The 25,877-nt window shown below is 39.6% G+C and overlaps 1 protein-coding gene across 2 annotated transcripts in view; it reads right to left on the bottom strand.

Annotated features, from left to right (window-relative positions):
• Positions 1–25,877, bottom strand: part of DNAH3 (dynein axonemal heavy chain 3) — a 196,863-nt gene that overhangs the window by 73,520 nt on the left and 97,466 nt on the right. For both annotated transcript variants that reach the window (XM_029220957.1, XM_029220958.1), the window contains 8 exons: positions 25,310–25,529; positions 24,586–24,720; positions 21,643–21,754; positions 19,793–20,034; positions 16,427–16,527; positions 14,607–14,712; positions 12,217–12,346; positions 7,100–7,345 (listed from right to left, as the gene is read on the bottom strand). In XM_029220957.1, coding sequence (XP_029076790.1) covers positions 7,100–7,345; positions 12,217–12,346; positions 14,607–14,712; positions 16,427–16,527; positions 19,793–20,034; positions 21,643–21,754; positions 24,586–24,720; positions 25,310–25,529 — 1,292 coding nt within the window. The remainder of the gene's footprint in view (positions 1–7,099; positions 7,346–12,216; positions 12,347–14,606; positions 14,713–16,426; positions 16,528–19,792; positions 20,035–21,642; positions 21,755–24,585; positions 24,721–25,309; positions 25,530–25,877) is intronic.

The raw sequence follows: 25,877 nt of genomic DNA on the forward strand, positions 1-25,877 counted from the left end.
ACATTGAAAATTAGGCAGCTGTTGCTTTGCCCTGCCAGGTACTACTCTGGGAGAACTGGAAGAACTGTCTCTTTTTTTTCTCATCCTTGCCTTGCCAGGCCATCTTTCTACAGCTGATAGGGGTGGCAGGGTCCCAGACCACAATGAGGAAGGAGATAGTCGTGGCACTTTAAATTCAGTGAGGTATGGTCTTCCAAGGTAAAGAACCACAGTCGCTCCTCAGTTCAAAAATGTCCTTTTTTAGAATGTTCACAGATGAAACAAATAAAAAGCCTGCTTCCAACAGATGGCATTAGTTGATCACATGTGGTCTTTGGATCTTGGCCATCCCATTGTTGCTGACTCTACAGTTTACAGCATTTGGGTTTTTTCTAAGGGGGTTTATGAATACCATTTACCCTGATCGTGTCCAAAAGTAGTGGAGAGTTTTGAAAACCAGCAAAAAGAGAGATGTATGATTACCATGGAGACAAAAGTAAAGCTTAACTTTCAATGGATATGTTCACATCGGTCACTTGTAAGGTGTCATTTTGCTCTTACAAACAGCTTTTTCAGAACCAAACCTACTTTTACGTAGAGTAGTTGTTGCAAAAGAAGGTATATGAAGAAACTAGTCTGCAGTACATGCTGGAAATTATGGGGTCTTTTTAATACTGCATCAGTTGAATAGGACATGGAGGAAGGAGACGAGCCCATTACAGTAGGCAGGAGATGCTGTAGGGAACTTGGAAGCTGCACATAATTAGCTGCTCAGCTACAGAAGGAAAGGAAAGATGTTGTCACAAAGTGAACCAAGAATGGGGTCAAGGATACTTCATGTACCAATTTGCTGACACAGAGCGTGAAGAGATTGATCTTGAAGCATGGGGAAGCAGACAACAACACATGGAACCTGTAAAAAATGTTGCAGTGTAAAGGAATATAATATGGAGGTTAAACTTGAAGAATATACCTCTGAACCTTGTTTAATGCAGGACTCACAACCAAATTTCAGAAAACTGTTTGATATCCTAAATAGGGTGCAAAAAGACAACTGTTCCACAAAATAGGAACAGAAAACCATAAGGAGAAAACAGGCTTAGATGAAAAGGCAAAATGAGATTAAAAAAGGGAGATGAATGAGCTAACAGAGATGATGAGGAGGAGGAGGACAGCAATAAAAGTTGCTAATATTTATTTAACACTTCCTGTGTACCACGCTTTATTCTAAATGCTTTTACATGTGTTAACCTGTTTAATTCTTACAAGAACACCATGAATGCATAGTATTATCATTGCCCTCATTTCATAATTGAGGAAACTGAGTGGCATTAGGGAACTTGCTCAAAGTCACCCAACTAGTAAATACTGGAGCCAGGATTCAAGCTCTGACAATCTGACTTCATGGCCTGTGCTTTTATTTTATTTTATTTTTATTTATTTATTTTTTTTGTGGTACGTGGGCCTCTCACTGTTGTGGTCTCTCCCGTTACGGAGCACAGGCTCCAGACGTGCAGGCTCAGCGGCCATGGCTCACAGGCCCAGCCGCTCTGCGGCATGTGGGATCCTCCCAGACCGGGGCACGAACCCATGTCCCCTGCATCGGCAGGCAGACTCTCAACCACTGCACCACCAGGGAAGCCCCTATGGCCCGTGCTTTTAATCATACACTAAGAAAGGATAGTGAGGAAACAAAAGACACATAGCAGAATTAAAATCACTCAAGGCAGTAAAAGCATAATTGAAGTTGTGGGTGAATCATATTAAAATGAATAATCGGTATAAAAAAGGGCAAAAACACAAAAATAAGGAAAGAGGAGATGATAGATATGGAAGCCAGAGACTAAAACTTTCCCTTGATGACTGAAAGGACTCATCATGTTCTAGGAAAAATAAACAAAAGAATACCTATATCTAGACATAGTCTGTTAAAAATAAAACTATGATAGAACATTACAAAAAAGAACATCAACAGGCCAATAAGAACCTGTGAAAAGGGCTTCCCTGGTGGCGCAGTGGTTAAAATCCACCTGCCAATGCAGGGGACATGGGTTCAAGCCCTGGTCCAGGAAGATCCCACATGCTGTGGAGCAACTAAGCCCATGCACCACAACTACTGAGCCTGCGCTCTAGAGCCTGCAAGCCACAACTACTGAAGCCCATGTGCCAAAACTACTGGAGCCCACGCGCCAAAACTACCGAGCCTGCGCTCTAGAGCCTGCAAGCCACAACTACTGAAGCCCACGTGCCAAAACTACTGGAGCCCACGCGCCACAACTACCGTAGCCTATGTGCCTAGAGCCCGTGCTCCGCAACAAGAGCAGCCATCGCGATGAGAAGCCTGTGCACCTCAATGAAGAGTAGTCCCCGCTTGCCACAACTAGAGAAAGCCCATGCGCAGCAACAAAGACCCAACACAGCCAAAAATAAATAAATAAATTAGTTAATTAAATCTATTAAAAAAAAAGAACCTGGGCTTCCCTGGGGGTGCAGTGGTTGAGAGTCCGCCTGCCGATGCAGGGGACGCGGGTTCATGCCCTGGTCCGGGAAGATCCCACATGCCGTGGAGCGGCTAGGCCCGTGAGCCATGGCCGCTGAGCCTGCGCATCCGGAGCCTGTGCTCCGCAACAGGAGAGGCCACAACAGTGAGAGGCCCGCGTACCACAAACAAACAAACAAACAAAAAGACAAAAATTAAAGATAAAGAGAGAATATTAAAAGCAGTGAGGGAAAAGCAACAAGTAACATACAAGGGAACTTGCATAAGTCTATCAGCTGATTTTTCAGCAGAAACTCTGCAGGCCAGAAGGGAGTGGCACAATATGTTTAAAGTGATGAAAGGTAAAAACCTACAATCAAAAATACTCTACCTGGCAAGGCTCTCATTCAGATTTGATGGAGCGATCAAAAGCTTTACAGACAAGCAAAAGCTAAAAAAGTTCAGCACCACCAAATGAGCTTTATAACAAATGTTAAAGGAACTTCTCTAGGCAAAAAGGAAAGGCCACAACTAGAAACAAGAAAATTATAAAATGAAAAAGGTCACCAGTAAAGGCAAACCTACAGTAAAGGTAGGAAATCATCCACACACAAAGCTAGTAGGGAGGTTAAAAGTCAAAAGTAGTAAAATCATCTATACCCACAATAAGCAGTTAAGAGATACAGAAAACAATTAGATGTAAATATATGATATCAAAAATAGTAATTGGGAGCGGAGAAGAGTACAAATGCAGGGTTTTAAAAATGCATTTGAAATGAAGAGATCAGCAACTTATACACACACACACCAATACACACACACATATACAGACTGCCATATAAAATCCTCATAATAACAACCACAAACCAAAAATCTAAAATAGACATACACACAAAAAAGAAAAAGGAATCCGAACATAACACTAAAGATAGTCATCAAATCTTAAGAGAAGAGAAAAAAAGAAGAAAAATAATAAAATGGCAATATGAACATAAATATCAATAATTACCTTAAATGTAAATGGATTAAATGCTCCAACCAAAAGACATAGATAGAGTGGCTGAATGGATACAAAAACAGGACCTGTATATATGCTGCCTACAAGAGACTCACGTCAGATATAGAGACACACACAGACTGATAGTGAAGGGATGCAAAGAGGTATTCTGTGCAAATGGAAATCAAAAGTAGCAATACTTATATGAGACAAAGTAGACTTTAAAATAAAGTCTGTTACAAGAGACAAAGAAGGATACTATATAATGATAAAGGGATCAATCCAAGAAGCAGATATAACAATTGTAAGCATATATGCACCCAACATAGGAGCACCTCAATATATAAGGCAAATATTAACAGACATAAAAGAAGAAATTGACAGTAACACAATAATAGTGGGGTCGGGGCTTTAACACCCCACTTACATCAATAGACAGATCATCCAGACAGAAAATTTATAAGGAAACACTGGTCTTAAATGACACCTTTGATCACACGGACTTAATTGATATACATAGAGCATTCCATCTGAAAGCAGCAGAATATACATAATTTCAAGTGCACATGAAACATTCTCCAGGACAGATCACAGGCTAGGCCACAAAAAAGCCTCAGTAAATTTAAGAAAATTTAAATCATATCAAGTATCTTTTCCGACCACAGAACTATGAGGCTAGAAATCAACTATAAGAAAAAAACTGCAAAAATCACAAATACGTGGAGGCTAAACAACCAATGGATTACTGAAGAAATCAAAGAGGAAATAAAAAAATACCTAGACACAAATGAAAATGAAAAAACAATGATCCGAAACCTATGGGATACAGCAAGAGCAGTTCTTTTTTTTTTTTTTGCGGTACATGGGCCTCTCACCCCTGTGGCCTGTCCCGTTGTGGAGCACAGGCTCCAGACGCGCAGGCCCATCGGCCATGGCCCACGGGCCCAGCTGCTCCGCAGCATATGGGATCCTCCCAGACCGGGGCATGAACCCGTGTCCCCTGCATCAGCAGGCGGACTCTCAACCACTGCGCCACCAGGGAAGCCCAAGAGCAGTTCTGAGAGGGAAACTTATAGCAATACAATCTTACCTCAGGAAACAAGAAAAATCTCAAATAAGCAAACTAACCTTACAACTAAAGGAACTAGAGAAAGAAGAATAAGTGAACCCAAAGTCAGTAGAAGGAGAGAAATCATAAAGATCAGAGGAGAAATAAATGAAATAGAGACTAAAAAACATTAGAAAAGATCAATGAAACGAAAAGCTGGTTCTTTGAAAAGATAAACAAAATTGATAAACCTGTAGCCAGACTCATCAAGAAAAATAAGGGAGAAGGCCCAAATCAATAAAATCAGAAATGAAAAAGGGGAAATTACAACCGACACTACAGAAATACAAATGATCATAAGAAACTACTATGAACAGCTATATGCCAAAGAAATGAACAACCCAGAAGAAATGGACAAATTCTTGGGGAGGTACAATCTCCCAAGACTGGACCTTGAGGAAATAGAAAATATGAACAGACTAATTACCAGTAATAAAGTTGAATCAGTAATTTAAAAACCCCCAACAAACAAAAGTCCAGGACCAGAGGGCTTCACAGGTGAATTCTACCAAACATTTAGAGGAGAGTTAACACGTACCTTCTCAAACTATTCCAAAAAATTGCAGAGGCAGGAACACTTCTGAACTGATTCTATGAGGCCTGCATCACCCTGATACCAAAACCAAAGTTATCGCAAAAAAAGAAAATTACAGGCCAATATCACTGATGAACATAGATGCAAAAATCCTCAACAAAATATTAGCAAATCAAATCGAACAATGCATTAAAAGCATCATAGGCTTTCCCTGGTGGCGCAGTGGTTGAGAGTCCGCCTGCCGATGCAGGGGACGTGGGTTTGTGCCCTGGTCCGGGAAGATCCCACATGCCGCGGAGCAGCTAGGCCCGTGAGCCATGGCTGCTGAGCCTGTGCTCCACGACGGGAGAGGCCACAACAGTGAGAGGCCCGCATACCGCAAAAAAATAATAAATAAATAAAAATAAAAATGAAAAAAAAATAGAAAAAGAAAATCTTTTGAATTAAAAAAACAGAGGAAAAAAAAAAGAATGGGGCTTCCCTGGTGGTGCAGTGGTTGAGAGTCCACCTGCTGATGCAGGGGACACGGGTTCGTGCCCCGGTCCAGGAAGATCCCACATGCTGCAGAGTGGCTGGGCCCATGAGCCATGGCCGCTGAGCCTGCCCGTCCAGAGCCTGTGCTCCACAGTGGGAGAGGCCACAACAGTGAGAGGCCCGCGTACCGCAAAAAAAAAAAAAAGAATGGATGTACTACCATCTAACAAGGGGATTGGTACAAGGCCCCCATGCAGTTCATCTGACAGATAACCATGTATCACATATTTGAAGTGTGCCAGGTGTGCTGGAGAAAGTGTGTGTTTAGGGGGACAACGGCAACTACTTGCTCATTCATTTTTTTTTTATTATTATGTAAAGTTTCAAACATAAAGAAACACTGAAAACCTTGTACAGTGAACATTTGTATACCCATCTCCTAGATTTTACCATTAGTTTTTCACTTGTTTTATCACATACCTGTTCATCCCTCCATCCATCAATTAAGGCATCTTATTTTTTGACACATTTCAAAGAAAATATATACACTTCCTCATAAATACTTTGGCATGTATACCATTAACTGTTCAATATTTATGTTTTTTCATTTGCTAAAAAATTTGCATACAATGGAATGCACAAGTCTTGTGTTCATTCACTGAGTTTTGAGAATTGCATGTATTTGTGTAACCCAAATCTCTCTCAACATATACAACATTACCATCACCCCAGGGAGTTCCCTCATGGGCCCATCATATGCTTTTTCATAATTAAAAAAATGTAAAACTATTTGGAATGTATATATAGTATGATCCCATTTTTGCTATAGAAATACAGAAAAAAACTGGAAGGAAAAATATAAAAAGTGATTATTTCTGGATAGTGGGATTACCATTGATATTTATTTTCTTCTATTCCTTTCTCTGTATTTTCTAAATTTGCTGTAATGTATTACTTGGGTGGTAAGAAAAAAAGCAGTAAAAGCTACTTAAAAGAAAACAAACATCTTTCAATCTTTTTATGAATGATGTCACACATATAAGAATATTAATACATCGTTAAAGTAATCATTCTGAAGATAATGTATGTAGCAAAATTATAAATATTTTAATATATTAGATTACAATGAAAAAATGAAAGGAAATGTTAATACCATAATCACCATGATATGACGTGTATACACATAGAACAGGACTAGAAGGGCGTAAGAAAAAAAAGTGGCTATATTTCTCATGCTGTTCCCTGGGGCCTGTTAGAGTGATGAGATTATGGGTAATTAAAAAAAAAGTTATATCAGCTTTTTCTAAATTAAAAATTAGTAGTTAAAATAACCCATAAAACCCTGACTTCAGGGTCACCCATCTCTACATACATGGGCCAGCTCTGAAGAAGTGAACCCTCTCAGGCAAGCTACAAAATCTTTCCTGACTTTTGTAAAGGCCTCACGTGGGCCACACATTTTGGTTGGGTTTGGAACATATGCTCCAAACCACTACAGTAAGACAAAACAAACAGGTACTAAGTTACCTCTTTCTGGAAAGATGTTGTTTTTGGTGAGTTTGACACTTTTGGGTCTTGGGTTGTTATTATCCATACCCATGATGAGGTTGCGGAAAAACAGATCAAATTTCTTTCTGCTGTCTGCGTTGATGGTGCCGGCCACGGTCCACACCAAGGCAAAAAGGAAGAGACCTTGCAGCCAGAGGAAGATCTGTTGGCTTGTCAGGCTTTCAAATAATTCACTTTCCTTCTCTTCTATTTCCCTGATTTCATCTAAAAGCAAGAAAAGGAATCTCAGGAAAAGCTGCAGAGCGCAATAGATATGAATTGGGCAGTTTTGTCTGTGAGGGGCCTGGGAAGAGGATTGATACTGGTTGAATGGCATCACCTGCCAGGTCCTTTATCCACATACATTAAAAAAATTTTTTTTTATTGTGGTAAGATATGCATAACATAAAAATTACCATCTTAACCATTTTAAAGTTCAGTGGTATTAAATACATTCATGTTGTTGTGCAACCATCACCACTATTCATATCCAGCACTATTTTCATCTTGCAAAGCTGAAACTAATTCATTACCCTCTCCCCAACGGCCTGGCAAACAGCATTCTACTTTCTGTCTTTATAAATTTGACTAACCTAGATATGTCTTAGAGGTGAAATCGTATAGCCTTTTCTGACTGGCTTATTTCTCTTAGCATAATGTCCTCAAGGTTCATCCATGTTGCAGCATGTATCAGAATTTCTTTCTTTTTTTTATGTTGGCCGCACCATGCGGCTTGTGGAATCTCTGTTCCTCAACCAGGGATTGAACCCAGGCCACGGCAGTGAAAGCACCAAACACTAACCACTAGACCACTAGGGAACTCCCCAGAATTTCCTTCCTTTTTTAAGGCTGAATAATATTTCACCATATGTATATACTTGATCTATTTATCCATTCATTGGTTGATGGACACTTGGGTTGCTTCCACCTTTGGCTACTGTGAATAATGCAGCTATGAACATGGGTGTACAAATATCTGTTTATGTCCCTACTTTCAATTCCTTTGTATATATACCAGAAGCAGAAGTGCTAAGTCATCTGGTAATTCTATCTTTAATTCTGAGGATCTGACAAACTATTTTCCATAGCAACTGTACCATTTTACATTTCCATCAACAGTGCACAAGGGTTCCAATTTCTCTACATCCTCATCAACACTTGTTCTTTTGGTTGTTGATGCTGTTGTTCTTGTTGTCAGTGCTTGCAGATGACATGATACTATATATAGAAAATCCTAAAGGCATCACCAAAAAACTACTACAGTTCACCAGTAAATTCAGTAAAATCGCAGGATTCAAAATTAATAAAATTAATATGCAGAAGTTGGTTGCACTTCTATACACTGAAAACAAACTATTATAAAGAGAAATTAAGGAAAGAATCCCATTTACCATTGCATCAAAAAGAATAAAATATCTAGGAATAAATCTAAATAAGGAAGTAAGAGACCTATATTCGGAAAACTACGAGACACTGATGAAAAACTGAAAACGACACAAACAGATGGAAAGATATATTGTGTTCATGGATTGGAAGAATTAATATTGTTAAAATGACCATGCTACCCAAGGTAATCTACAGATTCAATGCAATCCTCATCAAAATATCAAAGGCATTTTGCACAGAACTAGAACAAATAATTCTAAAAGTTGTATGTAAACACATAAGACCCCCTAACAGCCAAAGCAATCTTAAGAAAGAAGAACAGAGGTGGAGGCATCATGCTCCCAGACTTCAGACTATACTACAAAGCTACAGTAATCAAGACAGTATGGTGCTGGTACAAAAGCAGAAATATAGACCAGTGGAACAGAATAGGGAGCCCAGAAATAAACCCATACACTTATGGTCAATTAATCTACGACAAAGGAGGCAAGAATATATAATGGAGAAAGGACAGTCTCTTCAGTAAGTGGTGCTGGGACAATAGGACGGCTATATGTAAAAGAATAAAATCAGAACATTTTCTCACACCATACGCAAAAAATAAACTCAAAATGGATTAAAGACCTAAATGTAAGACCATAAACCATAAAACTCCTAGAAGAAAACATAGGCAGAACACTCTTTGACATAAATCGTAGCAATATTTTTTTGATCTGTCTCCTAAGGCAAAGGAAACAAAATCAAAACTAAACAAGTGGGACCTGATTAAACTTAAAAGCTTTTGCCTATCAAAGGAAACCATGGACAAAATGATAAGACAACCTACTGAATCAGAGAAAATATTTGCAAATGATATGACTGATAAGGGGTTAATATCTAAAATACATAAGCAGGTCATATAAATCAACAACAAAAAAACAAACAACCTGATTAAAAATGGGCAGAAGATCTGAATAGACATTTTTCCAAAGAAGAGATACAGATGGCCAACAGGCACATGAAAAGATGTTCAACATCTTTTTTTTTTTTTTTTTTTTTTTTGCGGTACGTGGGCCTCTCACTGTTGTGGCCTCTCCCGTTGCGGAGCACAGGCTCCGGACGCACAGGCTCCAGATGCGCAGGCTCGGCGGCCATGGCTCACAGGCCCAGCTGCTCCAAGGCATGTGGGATCTTCCCAGACCGGGGCACGAACCCGTGTCCCCTGCATCGGCAGGCGGACTCTCAACCACTGCGCCACCAGGGAAGCCCTGTTCAACATCTTTAATCATCAGAGAAATGCAAATGAAAACCATAATGAGGTATCACCTCACACCTGTCAGAATAGTTATCATCAAAAAGACCACAAATATCTAATGTTGGTGAGGATGTGGAGAAAAAGCAACCCTCGTACACTGCTGGCAGGTATGTATATTGGTGCAGCCACTGTGGAAAACAGTGTGGAGGTTCCTCAGAAAACTAAAAATAGAGTTGCCATGTGATCCAGCAATCCCACTCCTGGGCACATATCTGAAAAAACAAAAACACTAATTCAAAAAGATACATGCACCCAATGTTCATAGCAGCATTATTTACAATAGCCAAGATATGGAAGCAACTTAAGTGTCCATCCACAGATGAATCATTAAAGAAGATGGACTACTCAGCCATGAAAATGAATGAAATTTTGCCATTTGCAAGAACATGGATGGGCTTGGAGGTTATTATGCTTAGTAAAATAAGTCAGACAGAAAAAGACAAATATTGCCTGTTATCACTTATACGTGGAATCTAAAAATTACCACACACTAGTGGAGATAACAAAAAAGAAATGGACTTACAGATATAGAAAACAAACTAGTAGTTACCAGCGGGAAGAGGGACAGGGGAGGGGCAAGACAATGTGTGGTGATTAAGAAGTACCAACTACTATGTATGTAACAAATAAGTTACAAGGATATATTGTACAACACAGGGAATATAGCCAGTATTTTATAATAACTTTAATGGAATATAATCTTTAAAAATTGTGAATCACTGCGTTTTACACCTGAAACATATAATATTGTAAACCAAATATACCTAAATTTTTTAATAAAGCACAATCTCAATCTAATTATGAGAAAATATGAGGCAAACTTAAATTGAGAAGCATCCTATAACATAACTGGCCAGTCTTCATCATGTGAAAAGGTTATGAAATATAAGGAAAGACTGAAGAACTGTCATAGCTTGTAGGCGACCAAAGAGATAACAACAATTAAGCACAATGTGGCATCCTGAATTGGATCCTGGATCAGAAGAAGAACATTTGTGGAAAAATGTGAAATTCAAATAAAGTGTAGTTAACAGTATAGTATCAATGTTAGCTTCCTTATTATGATAATTGTACCTTCATTATGTAAGATGTTAACATTAAAGAAATCTCGGTAAAGGGTATGTGTGACTCTACATTCTTTCAGCAATTTTTCTTTAAGTCTAAAATTATTTCAAAATAAAAGGCTAAAAATGCATTCGGTGTTCCTTATCTCAAGTCCTTGTTAATCACAGCTACCATGTTCTTGCATTTTAACACTGACAGAGTAAAAAGTTATAGCCCCAAAATCAAATATGTGTGCATTCAAACCCAGTCCCCCATTTTTTTTTTTTTTTTTTTCAGTCCCCCATTTTTAGTAGTTGTGTGTATTTGAGCAGTCCTGAGACGATTCATAGCTATAGATTCAGGAAGGCAAGAGATGAGGTTACTCAAGACTGTGGACAATAAGTTCACTTCTCATGCTGGTGCTTTCTTTCCTGGAGGAGATACTACACAAGGATAGTGAAAGGAGCTTGGGAAAGTATGTAAAATTTACAAATAAAAATACAAACATATGATATTGTATGAATTAGTGTGCTTCTAAAAATATTGCCTGTAATTTTAATTTTAGAAAATCAAATAATATTTAGCTAGAGAAAGTCTCCACTCAAGTTTCCCATGTTACTTTTTTTTTTAATCTACATCTATAATGCCTTTGGAAGAAATGGGCTGAGAAAATATGTTCATGTAGCAGAAGCTGTAAGAAGATGCACCTTCAGTTTGAATTATGTATTATCTTGAGAAAGAAATGGCATCCAATAAAAGTTCTCCAAGTTAACACATCTTTTGTCATTTCCAATAGAATCCTGTAAAATTTGATTTATGTGAAATGGTTATAGAGAACTTCTCCAGGACATTTAAACCAATGGTTCTCCATGTCCTGGAGAAGTTCCCTAGTTCTGGAGACTAATGTGATCAGTTTTTTTATAGTGTATCTATGTGTTTTATGAATTCAGATTTTTGTAATATAAGTTTTCTTAAAATGGAAAAACTTCCTATCTTATTCTTTTCAGAATCTTTTTTTTCCTGATATACACTTACATATGTCATCTAAATTCATTTTCCTCCAGGATATCCCTCCCTGTTAGGTAAAGAGGAACAGGAATTATTATCCCCATTGTGTGGATGAGGAATCTAATACTGAGGAAGAATGGGCTAATTTGCACAAGAATACCCAGGAAGTCAATGTAAGATCAAGCCAAACTATATGGACTCTTTCCACCAAACTCTACTATCTACACTCAAAAGACTTGCTGGTTCTAGACCAAAATGCTGGTCTCATTGTAACTCATGGAGGAATAATAGGGGTGGGAGCAGAAGAAATGGCCGAGGCGCACCATACGCTCATTTGGCTTAAGAACTGTAGGGTAGTACTTACCTAGCAGAGAGGAGTACAGTCTCATCATTGAGAAGGCAAGGTGGATGGGAGATGTTTGGACCACAAACTTACACTGAAGGTGAATAAATTCCAGGCAGGGCTGGATAAGCCACATGAACATGTCATCGACCTAAGAGTAGAAAGTGAGATTTGACATTATTAAAAAGTGTGTTTAAGACCAAGAGCTTGGTACACCTCGAGGAGGCTGGAAATGTTGGTAAGACTGCTGATTACTTTCGAGTCTAGGTGTACTGAGGAAAGTCCACAGGCACCAAGACAGATGCGCCCAGCTTCCTATTTAATGGACTGTGCAGCCCACTGGCCATTCCCCACCCCTCCCATTCCACTAAGCTGAAGCTTGGAGCCACTATGGGTCAGCTACGGGATGCATGAAATAGTTTTAGGTCCCAGCCACAGTATCTGCCTTTGTTTCTATAAAAAAAAAATGTTAGGAATTCTAAACCACTGATTTGCAAATGACTGACTGGCATTTATAAGGCAGGTCTCCTGTAGAAAGTGGCCACAGGGAATTTCAGGCTCATTTTCAGTAATTCCCCGTATGTATGTATGTACATACTTATTGGTGGGTATGTTAATTGTTGTCTCTTGGCTCTGCTCCCCACCCAATTTAAAACAGATAACTAATGAGAACCTACTGCATAGCACAGGGAACTCTACTCAACAGTCTGTGGTGACATAAATGGGAAGGAAGTCCAAAAAATATGGCATATATGTATATGTCTGGATGATTCACTTTGCTCTACAGCAGAAACTGACACAGCAGTGTAGAGCAACTATACTCTAATAAAAAATATATTAAAAAATTACTTGCCTCACTTTCTCCTCTTAGTGTTTTTTTCACTTTTGTTATACTTTGTGACTTTCGCTGTAAATTACCTTAAGTTATTTTTTTGTAAGTAGGTAGGTCATCACTAAATAAATACACAGATACTGATTATATACAGTTATGTGTGCATATATGAATGTTTAGATGTCTTTATATGTATATATGACTATACATGAGTACACAGATATGTGGTTTTCAGTCAGTAAAATTTATTGTGCATCTACTAAATGCAGTGTGGTAGGTGCTAAGGATAAATGATGAACAAGATAGACAAGGTCCCTGTCCTCGTGGTTTACAGTCTGAGGGGAAGGGAAGACAAACAAAAAATAAACAGGCAAGGAAATGAACTAAGTATTTACAAATCATGAATGTACTAGCAGGAAACAAATAAAGGTATTACAATGGGAAATAACAGGAAGTTTTTAATAGGGTGGTCAGGGAAGACTTCTTGGAGAAGGAGGCCTTTATGCTGACACCTGGATGACAAAAGTGAATCATCCATTATGAGAATGAATGGGGCAAGATTTCCAGAAAGAGGAATAAAAAATGCAAAAGCTTTGAGGTAGTAAAACCTGGGGTTTTCTAGGAATGGAAACAAGACCCAAGGGCTGGAAGATAATGAGCTGAGGCTGAGAAGAGGGTAGGTGAGGTTGGAGAGGCAGGCTGGGTGGGATCACAGTCTCAGAGGCCCGATAAGAAGTTAGACTGTACTAAGGACACTGGGAAGTTTCTGAAGGCTTCCTGTGCATGTGTAGATTGGTTTCTCACTGTGCATGTGGATATGTGTCCATGTAAATAAACATGCTATATATATATTGTACATGTATGTAAATGTGACAGGAGAGGGGCTGTCCTACACAGTTCCCCAGACTGTTTCCACAGTGGGAAGAGAATCCACCTCGGATCTTTCTTGGCTTCTTCAGTGGGAAACTTTCCTAGGGAATCAGAAACACCATAAGAACTGGTTCTCCCTTCCTACTTCCCTTGTCTGAGTGTGTGCTAATGTAACCTGAACATTCACATCTCTTTTAGGAAGGGAAGAAGAAAATGGACACTCTTAGTAGCTGCACTAAGAGAATTTCTAACTGTTTCTGGCTCCCTAAATATAGAAGGTATGGAGTCTAGGTTACAGGGACAGGAAGTGGCAGTGAAGAGAGGAACACAGCTCTTCCTAACCTGGTCCATCTTTAGAGCAACTTCCAGAGGCATTTCTCCTAGTAGGCAATGGGGAAAGGGGTGACATTCCAGTCATCAAATAGAACGTTTCTCAAGCACCAGAATTCTCCACTGGGGAGCCAAGAAGTAATGGAGAAGGTGGAAGAGAAAGGAGAAATTGACTGCATCACCCCATCCCCACCACCTGGAGTGAAAGTCAGAAAAATGGCAGGTAGCCAGGAAGCAAGATAATTAGGGACAGTCAGGGAATTTCCTGCTCCTTCTTGCCTTCTGTAATTATGAATGTGAAAATGATCCTAGAAGACCTTTGAGATGAGGGGTAGGGAGACAGGGAGGGACAGGAAGGAAAGGGACCAGAGGATCTCACCAATTCCTTGTGTTCCTCGGTGAGACTGGAAGGCAGGGTGTCCATGTATGAATCCTTCAGGGGCTTCCAACCTAGCTGATGGGGCTCCATGTAGATCATCCCGCACCTGGCAAGCACAAACAGAGGACCAGCCTGGTCCACATCTGGCTCCCAAGCACGTAGGGGAGAAGTAAATGTAGGAGGTCATGGTGAGGTAAGAGGCTGGAGCTTGGGTCGGGGCATAGACCCTCACCAGCTCCAAGCCAAAGGAAAGGTGCACAGATTTTGCCAGGAAAGGGTGGAGACCAGTGCTAAGAGTTGGGTCTTGAGAATCAGAGACCTGGATTCAAATCCCAGCCCCAGACCTTACTAACTGAGTGACCTTGGGCAAATTTCTTTACCGTCTCTGAACTTCTGTGTCCTTGTCTGTAAATTGAGGAATATAAAAAATATGTAGTTCATAAGGTTGTTGTAATGGTTAAATGAAAGGCCTAGCACACAGAAACCTCTTAATCAATGAAAGCTACTATTATCATTACCATAATGTTAGTACATTACCATGCACTGACATGTAACATTTTATTTAGCACTTTTTTCCCCCATTCTGTTATATCTAGGCACTCCCTCCTTTGTTACTAACACTGGCTACCATTTATTGAACACCTACTGCGTGTCAGCCATTATGCTAAGTCTTAATGGCCTTCATCTCTAAATATTCCGCTTTATGGTATACATTTTAGACATGAGGAGACTGTAGCTCAGAGAGGCTACGTGACTCGGAAGAGGTCACACAGCTAGCAAGTGGTGTGGCCAGGGTGGGAGCCCAAGTTGGTCTAACTTGCCATATGCTCTTTCTCTTCCCTTATATTGCCTTTGGGAATGTGGGCTGATTTTATTTTATTTTATTTTTTATGGACTGAAGTTACACTATTGGATTAATTCTTATCCTTGGCACACTCATCATTGGCCCACGCATGGCCTTTCTCAGTTAATTGTTTTCAATAATGTACCAAGTGCCCATGAACCCAATACCCAGGCAGAAGCTAGGGTCTTGACAATAACCTTCATCTAACCATAGAGTCTCCCTTATCCTATGCCCGTGGCCTTCCCCACCTGGGGTTAAACAGCATCTTGAATCTCATGCTCACCTGAGCTTTGATTTCTTTCCTTCTTATAGAGTTTTATAGCATATATATATATATATATATATATATATATATATATATATATACATACATAAATATATATATATTTACTTGTTTTTAATAATTTAAAAGGGGACACTATGCTGTATGTAATATTACAGGCTTACTTTTATACATAATATTGTTAAGATTTTATCTTTAATTTTACTAAGATTTATCTTATATAGTTGCTTGTCAGTACAGTTCATTTATTTTGAATGACATACAAATACTACGATTTGTGATCTTATTATACTTTTTAATTCGCTCCTGTTAATGGGCATTTGGGTCGTTTCTAAGTGTTTGTTATTGTAAATTATGCTACTCTGAAAATTCTGGTACATGTCTCCTATTGTACATGGGCAAAAGTTTCCTTTGGGTATATATCAATACTTACAAGCAGAATTGCTGGGTCATGAGGCATAAGAAAGATTAACTCTAGGAGATGATATCAATCTCTTTTCCAAAGTGATTGCCTGATTTTAGATTCCTACCAGCACTGTGGATTGAGGACTAACTTTACGACAAATCTGACAACAAGTAATGTAGGTGATCTGCTGGAGTTTAATCACATTTATGGATTTTTAGAGCTTTCCCTCCTGCGTAGGGTTAGTGAGGCCTCACATTCCCTCAGGGGGTCCCTGCAAGCTGACTGACCTGCTCACAGTGGCGGGGGAGGCCTGCTCCAGGTCAGCTGGCTCGAAGATCAGACTCATCTTGGAGCTCATCTGGATAATCTCTCCACTCATTAAACAAAGCTGAAAGTACAAAGCAGAGGGGTGGAGGGCAGCAAACGAAGTAAATTCCATCTGCAAGTGAAAGGCATCAGTGGGGACAGAGATGGTTTGAATTCATTCAACAAATACTTCTTGAGCACCTATTCTGTGCCAGGCACTATGCTAGTTGTGCAGAATGAAACAGACAAAAATTCCTGTCCTCTTGAGGTTTGCATTCTGCTCGGAGGAGACAGACGATAAGCAAAATATATAGAATATACAGTGATGAAAGTGCTTTGGAGAAGAACAAAGTCGAAGAGGGGCTGGAGAATGCTGTGTGTGGTGAGCTGTAATATTAAATAGGGAGGTCAGAGAACCACTGACTTGCAGCCTTAGATGAAGAAACCAGAAATTATCAGACTACAGCAAGTTTCATGGTTCCTTCCTCAGTGGAAGGAATTTAATAGCATACCCCCATCCAGTTTTATTTGCTCAAGTTTCCCACAAAGACTCCTTTTGGAATCCCTCATGGACTGGCCCAGGGTTAGAATGACAAGAATATCTCCACATCCCTTTTTGGAATGGAAGGAAAGACCATTACAAGTCCTAGTGTTTAGCAGGCATAGCCCTGCAGAAAGTAGTGCAAATATACGGGACAGCCTCTGAGTATACACACCAAGTCCGTGGTGCTGCTTCTCATTTGCCAACATGGGTTAAAGTGAGATGTTTAAGTCATAAGATGGCCTGAGGCCTCGGTCTCTCAGGGGAAAAGAGGAAACTTCATTGTTCCCTGCTTCTCATCCTAAATTGTGGTTTTCAAAGTTTCTGATATATTACCTGACCCACATCAAACACATCTGGAACAGGTCATTACGTGCAACCCTAGGAAGGTCACGGCTGTTATGGGACTAATACCATTAACAGTGTCATCTCTGAAAATCAAGAAAAGTGAAATAGACCCATACCTGTGACAGTAGTTTGATTTCATTCAGAGCTGTGAAGAGCCATCAGGAAATTCACTGATTATGACTCTTTATACTTCTGATCTCAAGACCAACCAATACATGTGTACAATTAGTTTATATAACATAGTCTATATCGTGTAATAAAACTTACTTCTTTTTTTATATGCTATATAATCAAAATTGCGAACATGATATTATTAGTGTATGTATATAATTTGGATCATTAGGCCTTCCATTGTTGAGCATGACTCACTCTTAGTCTTGCAAAATTTAAATGCAGAAGGAAAATATATTTTGATTTGATAATGATGTATAGTCAGTGTAAGACCTATTCCTTGAAATGGTGATAAATATTATTTTATTTTAACAGTTATATAGCACTTGCTACATGCCAGGCAATATTATAATCAGTTTGCAACTATTAATTTATCTAACCTTCCTAACAACATTATGACATAGATACTGTTATCCTCATTTTACAGATGATGTAATTGAGGCATAGAGAGACTAAATAGCTTGCCTGAAGTTACATGACTGCTAAGTGGTTCAGGACAGGATCTGAACCCAGGCTGTCTGGCTCCAGAGCCTAAGCTCTTTAGCCACTACATTTACTGTGGCAGAATGTATTTTCCAAAGACTGCTGCAACAATATCTCCTATTCCACGTACACTTTTTTTTTTTTTTTTTTGCAGTACACGGGCCTCTCCCATTGCGGAGCACAGGCTCCAGACGCGCAGGCTCAGCGGCCATGGGTCACAGGCCCAGCCGCTCCGCAGCACGTGGGATCTTCCCAGACCGGGGCATGAACCGGCGTCCCCCGCATCGGCAGGCAGACTCCCAACCACTGCGCCACCAGGGAAGCCCCTCCACGTACACTTTTGCAGTGTGACCTCGCCCGCCTCCATCAAGAGGTAGAGTCTATTTCTCCACCCCCTTGAATCTGAGCAGGCTCTGTGACTTCTTTGATTAATAGAATTCAGAGAAAGTGATGCTGTACCAGTTCCAAGCATAACTCTTAATTTCCTGAAAACTTTCACTTCCTGCCTCTTGGAAATTAACCGTCATGTAAGAAGTGCCACTACTCCAAGACCACCAAATGATAAGCCCAAGCCATGTGGAGAGGCCTGGAGGATAAGATGCTCTTTGAGAGAAAGGCAGAGAGACAGAGACACAGAGACACAGAGAGAGTTACAGAGAGACAGACAAGACGAGGAAGAATGAGCCCCCAGACATTGAGTGAAGAATCTACCACGGATGTGGCTCCTCTAGCCCTAGCTGCCCCAGCTGACATCATGAGGATTAGCTGAACCCACCTGAGCCCTTCCAAAATTTATAATCCACAGTGTCATGAGCAAAGTTAGGCCACTAAGTATTAAGGTAGTTTGCAATACAGCAACAGATAACCAAAACACATCTCATATATTAGGCACTATGTATGGACTATCTTATTTAATTATCAACACGCTTATTTATTACTACCTCTTTACACATGAAGAAACTGGTTCAGAGAAGTTATGTGACTTGCCCAATATAACAGCTCAGTTGTAGTGCTAGTAGGCCAATTTGATGCCAGCACCAAGGCTTTTAACCACTATACAACAGTGTCTCTAAACACACATAACTTACCCGCTACAAGTACAAACAAAAGCATAATTCATGAATTGATAACTGTTACTTTCTTGTGGGGCATTTATTCTTAGTGTAATAAATGTATATATTATACAGGTTTTTTTAAACGTTTTTATTGGAGTATAATTGCTTTACAATGGTGTGTTAGTTTCTGCTTTATAACGAAGTGAATCAGTTATACATATACATATATCCCCATATCTCTTCCCTCTTGCATCTCCCTCCTTCCCACCCTCCCTATCCCACCCTTCTAGGTGGTCACAAAGCACGGAGCCGATCTCCCTGTGCTATGTGACTGCTTCCCACTAGCTATCTATTTTACATTTGGTAGTGTATATATGTCCATATATACACTACCACTCTCTCACTTTGTCCCAGCTTACCCTTCCCCCTCCCCGTGTCCTCAAGTCCATTCTCTAATAGGTCTGCATCTTTATTCCCATCTTGCCCCTAGGTTCTTCATGACCATTTTTTTTTTTTTTTTTAGATTCCATATATATGTGTTAGCATACGGTATTTGTTTTTCTCTTTCAGACTTACTTCATTCTGTATGACAGACTCTAGGTCCATCCACCTCACTACAAATAACTCAATTTCGTTTCTTTTTATGGCTGAGTAATATTCCATTGTTATATTATATAGTTTTGATCAATCACTAACTTCAGTAAAAGAGTTTATTGCACACCCATGTAAAAGTGATATCAGACAGGTACCTTTTTATTGTCATCCAGAACAGTGTTCATATTTTCAATCCAAACAGCATCCACTGGCCCATCAAATATAATCCACTTGTGGTCATCAGACGAAGTAGATGCTTGCTCCCGGAAAGCATTGGCAAGGACACCATCTGTCCACTCATGGCTCACTTGGTCAAAGCACCCATACAGCTGCCCCATGGTGATAGCCTTGGGGTTAATGATCTTATACTCCACAGCAAATTCCTCCATCTGGTTGGCTGGGCAAGAAGGTCCAACACAAGTTACAAAAGTTCTGGTGACACCAGAACATTAGGACAAGAAATAATGCCATCTAAAAGACCAAACAACTTTTATCAATATGCCATCCAAGGATAGTCCTTAAAATTTGTACTCAGTCTGTATAAAAATTGGGATAACTGGATAGGCAAAGCCTTAAGTTGTTAGGTTATTATAGCTATTAGTTTCTCACCATATTGTTTTCTGAGGCTCATTTCAAACAAGTCAAATGTGCCAGTCAGATCTAAAGAAGTCTGCCTGGGCCTAAAAGAACTCAGGCAGTAAAGGAGAGAGATGCCATATAATCAGGTCTCTTTATGTACCTGGCTACCCTAGAACCTTGGCTTTGACTTGAGATGAGGAAACAGCTGACAGGTAAAAGATTCTGGAAAATGATGGTTACTTTCCTTTTGTCTATCTGAAGGGCTAGCTTAGCCCTGAAACCTCTTCTTTAGCTGCCCAATAAGTGTCCCCTGAGAAATGGAGCACCAGGACCCAACCAGAATACACAGGCTGATGGATGGCACATTGTATGTATTTAATAACAGAAAATAACCACACTTTTACATGATCCTTCAAAGTAAGGAAAAACTGGAGTGCCTGAGCCATAAACTAAATAAAGAAGCATTTCTGCAGAATTCTGAGGCAAAGACAATGGGGTAACCTCCTTTCTCTTCATTTAGTTTCCTAAATTATATTCAATGCCAAAATTATTATTTAAGTTTGAAATGCCCAAGTTATTAAATAACAAGTTATTAAGGCCAAGTTGGTGCCCAAAACAAAAAACTCAAAAATTCCACAGTAACTCAATCAGCAGTAACTCAATGTTATTAGAAAAAAATATTAAAATGAAGCATACTGGAAGGGATCCTGTAAACACAGGCACAGCAAGGCACTGCTTTTCAAAACCACAGCCTTGTGTTTTATAAAAGAAAAAAACCTCAAAACTGTTTCTCTGGCAATAAACATGGCTTTTATTTGTTGAGCTAGGTTATTTACCTGCATAATCTCATTTAATCATCACAACAATCCCATTTTACAGCTGGGAAAACAGAAGCAAAGAGAGGTTTAGTCATTTGCCCAAGGTCTGGGTTTCATTCAAGAGTCTGAGGTCTTATCTTTTACATTAAATTGAAGGAAGGAAAAAAGGAAAGGAGGGAGGGAAGGAGGGAGGCAGTGTGGATGGGAGGGTGGGAGAATGGGAGGGAGAGAAAAAGGAAAGGAGAGGGAAAGAAGGGATGGAAAGAAAAAAAAGGAAAAGAAAAGAAACCATGCAATGATCTGCTTTTAGAACAGTTTTGTTTAGGCAAGTGGCAGGAGTTTCCCTCTCATTGGGAAAACTTTGGAGAAGCCACTGTTCAGCATTTGAGAAAATTCCTCCAGCTTTAGTGATGCACATAAAATCCCCTGTTAGAAGCTCTCTCCCTCTTTATTCTCTGCCTGCAGACCTCTGTGTGCCATGTTCTATTCCTGGCTCTAATGTCACAAATCAGGGATGGTAAAGTTAACAGCCTGGCATCATCTCTATGGAGCCAGTCAACTGAGTGGGGATTCCTGTCCTCCCTGGAAGCCAGGGATACGAGTTTTACCTTCGTGTAAATCACCCAGAGCTGCAGCCAACACTTTATAAGCACAGGTCTTGCCACCCATGGGGTCTCCGACAATCATATAGCCATGTCTTACCAGCATCATCTCGTAGATCTGGGAGGAGACATCATATAAGAAGTTAATCATTGCAGACCTCCCAGAACTGCAATTAGTCAGATGTCTACAAGGAACAAGGACTGCAGTCCTTTATTTGTCATCTATTGTTTAAATATCTTTTGGATGAATAACTATATGTGTGCATCTCAGATTATTTAAGGGATGGGAAATACTATTTGCTCTGCACCTATCTATGTGCTAAGCAGCAGTGACTTACCTAAGTTATTTCATTTAATCCACTCAGGTATCATTAACTACTTTTAAATGGTGGGAACACTGAGCCCAAGAGAGGCTAACTAACTTGCCCAAGCTCATCAGTGGTGGAACTGGGACTTGACCACAGGGCTCTCTGACTTCAATGCCACTAATCTTTCCATTGCACCATTTCCACTTGCTTTTAAAGAGGAAAAGGAAACAATGGTCATTTTAGCCAACTGCATTTCTATTGGAAATTTCCTTTCTCAAGGCCTAAATGCTATTCTGACTTGATTGGAACTCTCAATAGATTAAAATGTATTTTCTGAGCCAGGGGCGATGCTGTAAAATATAAATGAACTTCCATGTAATTTTAGCCCCTACCCTTGAGAATCAACAGCTAAGTGGAAGCTCATTTTTTGAATTTTCTAATTGTTTTGTCTGTGACAAGTAGTCCATGACAGTTGAAATGCAAATGCTTTGGTCATTTATATTAATGTGAAATGTTTTCTCTCTCCTTTTAAACTGTGAGTCTCTCAGCAAAAGGGAATATGTGAAGCTTTTTATTTTAAGGATTGTTTGCATTATTTTTCACCTTGGAAGAGAGTTATACAGAGGGTGTAAATTAGGACAATGGGGGTGGTACAGGTACTGACAAAAGTGAGCCACCAAATATTTGTTAAACACCTATTATGTGCCAGATACTGTTCTAAGTTCTACAGACAGAGAGGACAAAACAACAAAATCCCCAACCATCGAGTAAGGTTTACATTCAAGTAGACTGCAAAGACATTTCAGATTGAATAAAGATAAATGGAGTTGACTGTGCATTAGAAAAAAGAGAGAAAGGCACTTATGATTCAATAGCCTCTCACCTTCCCCCTCACATAACTTTAAATGGATTGTCAAGGTATCAATATACAAAAGGGAAGGTAGCTCCATACATTTTGCTTTGGAAAATTGGTACTAAACTATATAGAAGTTCATCTGTAGGTCTGTAAATTACTTTGGAATACATAAAAAAGTAAGATAAGTTGATGGATGGATGGATGGATAGGTAAATGATAAAGCAAGTATTATAAAATGTTAATTATAAAATCTAGGTGGTGGGTACATGGGTATTCTCAGTAAAATTCTTTCAACTTTCCTGCATGTTTAAATGTTTTATTATAAAATATTGGAAATAAAAGCTCATGCCTAGTTTAAAAAAGTCCATCTATGAAATCCCAACGAATAGATTGGGATTCAATATTGAGTTAAATGAATTGTGTCAAGACTAGCACATTTGATGAATAGTTGGGAAAAAATTTTTATTCTGATCTCAGAATCTGGAGACCTGGGTCCTACCTTGACCTTTAATTCTAAATAACAATATGATTTTGGGAAATGATGATATTTCTGATGTTTGTGGAGATGGTGAGGTTGATTTTGATATGGTAATCAGGCACTATATCTAGCACTTTATGTACTTCTTGTCTCAAAATTACTCTGTGGGGAAGGTTTTACTCCCTCCATTTTACAGTTGAAGAAACTAGGGCTCAGAATGGTGAACGAACTTGCCTAAAATCTCACAGCAAAAAACTGATGGGGGTGAGATTTGAAACTAGGTTTATATGAATCCAAATCTGTTCCCTCTCTGGATGCCAGTGTTCTTAAGGAGCCAGGAGCAGATGGCATTTAAGGTCCCTTGTAGTTCTGTCCTGTGATTCTGTAGAAAAAGTGCATTTGGGGCTTATTTTATTCAACTTATGACTTTAAGTCAGTTTTACATAGAAAGTGATCCTAGGGAAGGATCCCTGAAATTAGTGTGAAGTTTCACTAAGGTTCTCCAGGGTCAAGACTGTAGAAACATTTCTTTCACCTATTGGTAACAGCACCCTGATTTTCCCTGAGGAACCACCAGTTCATGGTCCAGTCCACATGACTTGGGTGGCTCTGACTCCACCTCCACTTCTGGCAGAGGTGGGGCAGTTATAGTCTACTTCTTATCTCTGTAATTGGTTCAGGGATGGTCACGTGACTTTATGAGCACCATTCAAAGCTAATCCTGAGACTTTTGCTGAGGACACTCCAAGAATGATGCTCTTTTTCCTTCTGGGCTTGAACATGGGACAATCTAAGTGTGAGGCTACTGGGGGCCCAACTGAAAATGAATTTTTCATGCAGAGAGAGGCAGAATCCAGAAATGAGGACAGGCAGATTCCTAATGACATTATCTAAAAACCTGTATCCCACTAGGCCTGAAACCAACATATTTCTGTACTTTCCAAGTTAGGTAAGTGAGTAAATTCCCTTTTGTTGACTAAGACAGTTTGAATTGGATTTCTGTCACTGGGAATCAAAAAAGTTGGTTTTTGACTAATTCAAAGCCCAATGCCCTGAAAGGTTCTGTTTCATCCCCAAATGATGAAAAAGAAACCCCAGGGAAGATGGTCATAGGAAAAATATTGGATTTTAAAAGTCAGCTCCCGGAAATGAAAACTGAAGGCACAACAGATTGTTGAGTGTCTTCATCTCTAATCAGGCATCTCCAATTGCTGTCAGTTCAGTTCCAATCTACCATAGTTCTTTCTAATTCCTGACCTCAGCAAACAGTAAACAGGTACATTCCCACATGGGTACAAGGAATCAACCTGGATAATTTTTCCAATAAACCAAGGTACTGGCTGGAGTTTCATCTTTTTGATGTTCTCATTCAGCACTTCCATAAAAACTTCGTAGTCTGGCTTTGGAAGAACAACTCCAGGAAACAAATCTGATATAATTCCCTGTTAACAAAAATTCAAGATGTGAAAAAGATGAATTATCAGATACATAACCTCAACATTTTTCTAAAATGAGATCTACAGGTAGCAGGAATCCTTGGAAAATTCCAAACCTCATTTTTCCTGTACCGAAACTTATCTACAATTACAAATTCTAACAATATCTGTTAAACATGATTTTCCTTCCCCAGAATTTTAAAAGTCAGCAAATATTTAATAAGTGTGTGCTGTCTTCCAGTCATTATACTAGCAATGAACAAGACAGTCAAGATTTCTGTCTTAAAGAGCTTACAGCCTAGTTAGGAAGATAGGCATTAAAATAATTCCAAAAGAAAACTAATTACATTTGATATAAACAATTACTCACACTCAACAGCAAATATCCTAGCAGTGAAACTATTTTTATTAAAATCAGGGATTAGGGATATTGCTATTACCATTATTATTTAACATTTGGGGGAGGGTATCTGGCAACAGGTATGCTGGCTAGAGAATGGAGGGGGTGTCAGGAGATGGAAGAGGTGCCGAAAAAATTTTTCATCTTTGAATGTCGAGTCTCAGTGCTTAGCCAAGGTCCCAAACCACTACATACCTGAAATAGAGGGACATCTTGAGCCAAGAACTTGGCCAGGTTGACATCAAGCAAGGCCCGGAGCAGCAGGACACTCTCATTCTCCTCTGGATACTTCAGCTTCAGGTTGCCAGCGGCAGTGAGCACAGACTTGACAGCACGCATGCCATAGTCATAGTGATGCTGGGAGGAAAGTTGCTCTGAACACAGGCGGTAGGTTGCAACAATCTTCTGGGCAAGACTGGGAGAGCAAAGACATGTCTGCAGACCCTCTAGAGAGGACCATGTCCTGCTCAGCAGACATTCCCAACATGCTTGTGCCCTGTCCCTTCAGAAGCCAGGCCTGCCCACGAACTTGATGGAGAAACCCTATCATTTGAAGGCCTCTTCACAGAGTTACCATAATGAGCTAAGGAAGCGCTGTAACTTCCTTTCAAAGGCAGGATGAAAAACAGCAAGCACATACATATGTATAACATATACTGTACGAGAAGTTATATGTGTCTATACTTTTATCTGTATATATGAATGTATGTGTACGCCACACACACACACACACACACACACACACACACACACACACACACAC

This window comes from Monodon monoceros, unplaced genomic scaffold (assembly GCF_005190385.1).
Source record: "Monodon monoceros isolate NGI ecotype Baffin Bay Population unplaced genomic scaffold, NGI_Narwhal_1 Super_Scaffold_13, whole genome shotgun sequence".
Classification (NCBI taxonomy): domain Eukaryota; kingdom Metazoa; phylum Chordata; class Mammalia; order Artiodactyla; family Monodontidae; genus Monodon; species Monodon monoceros.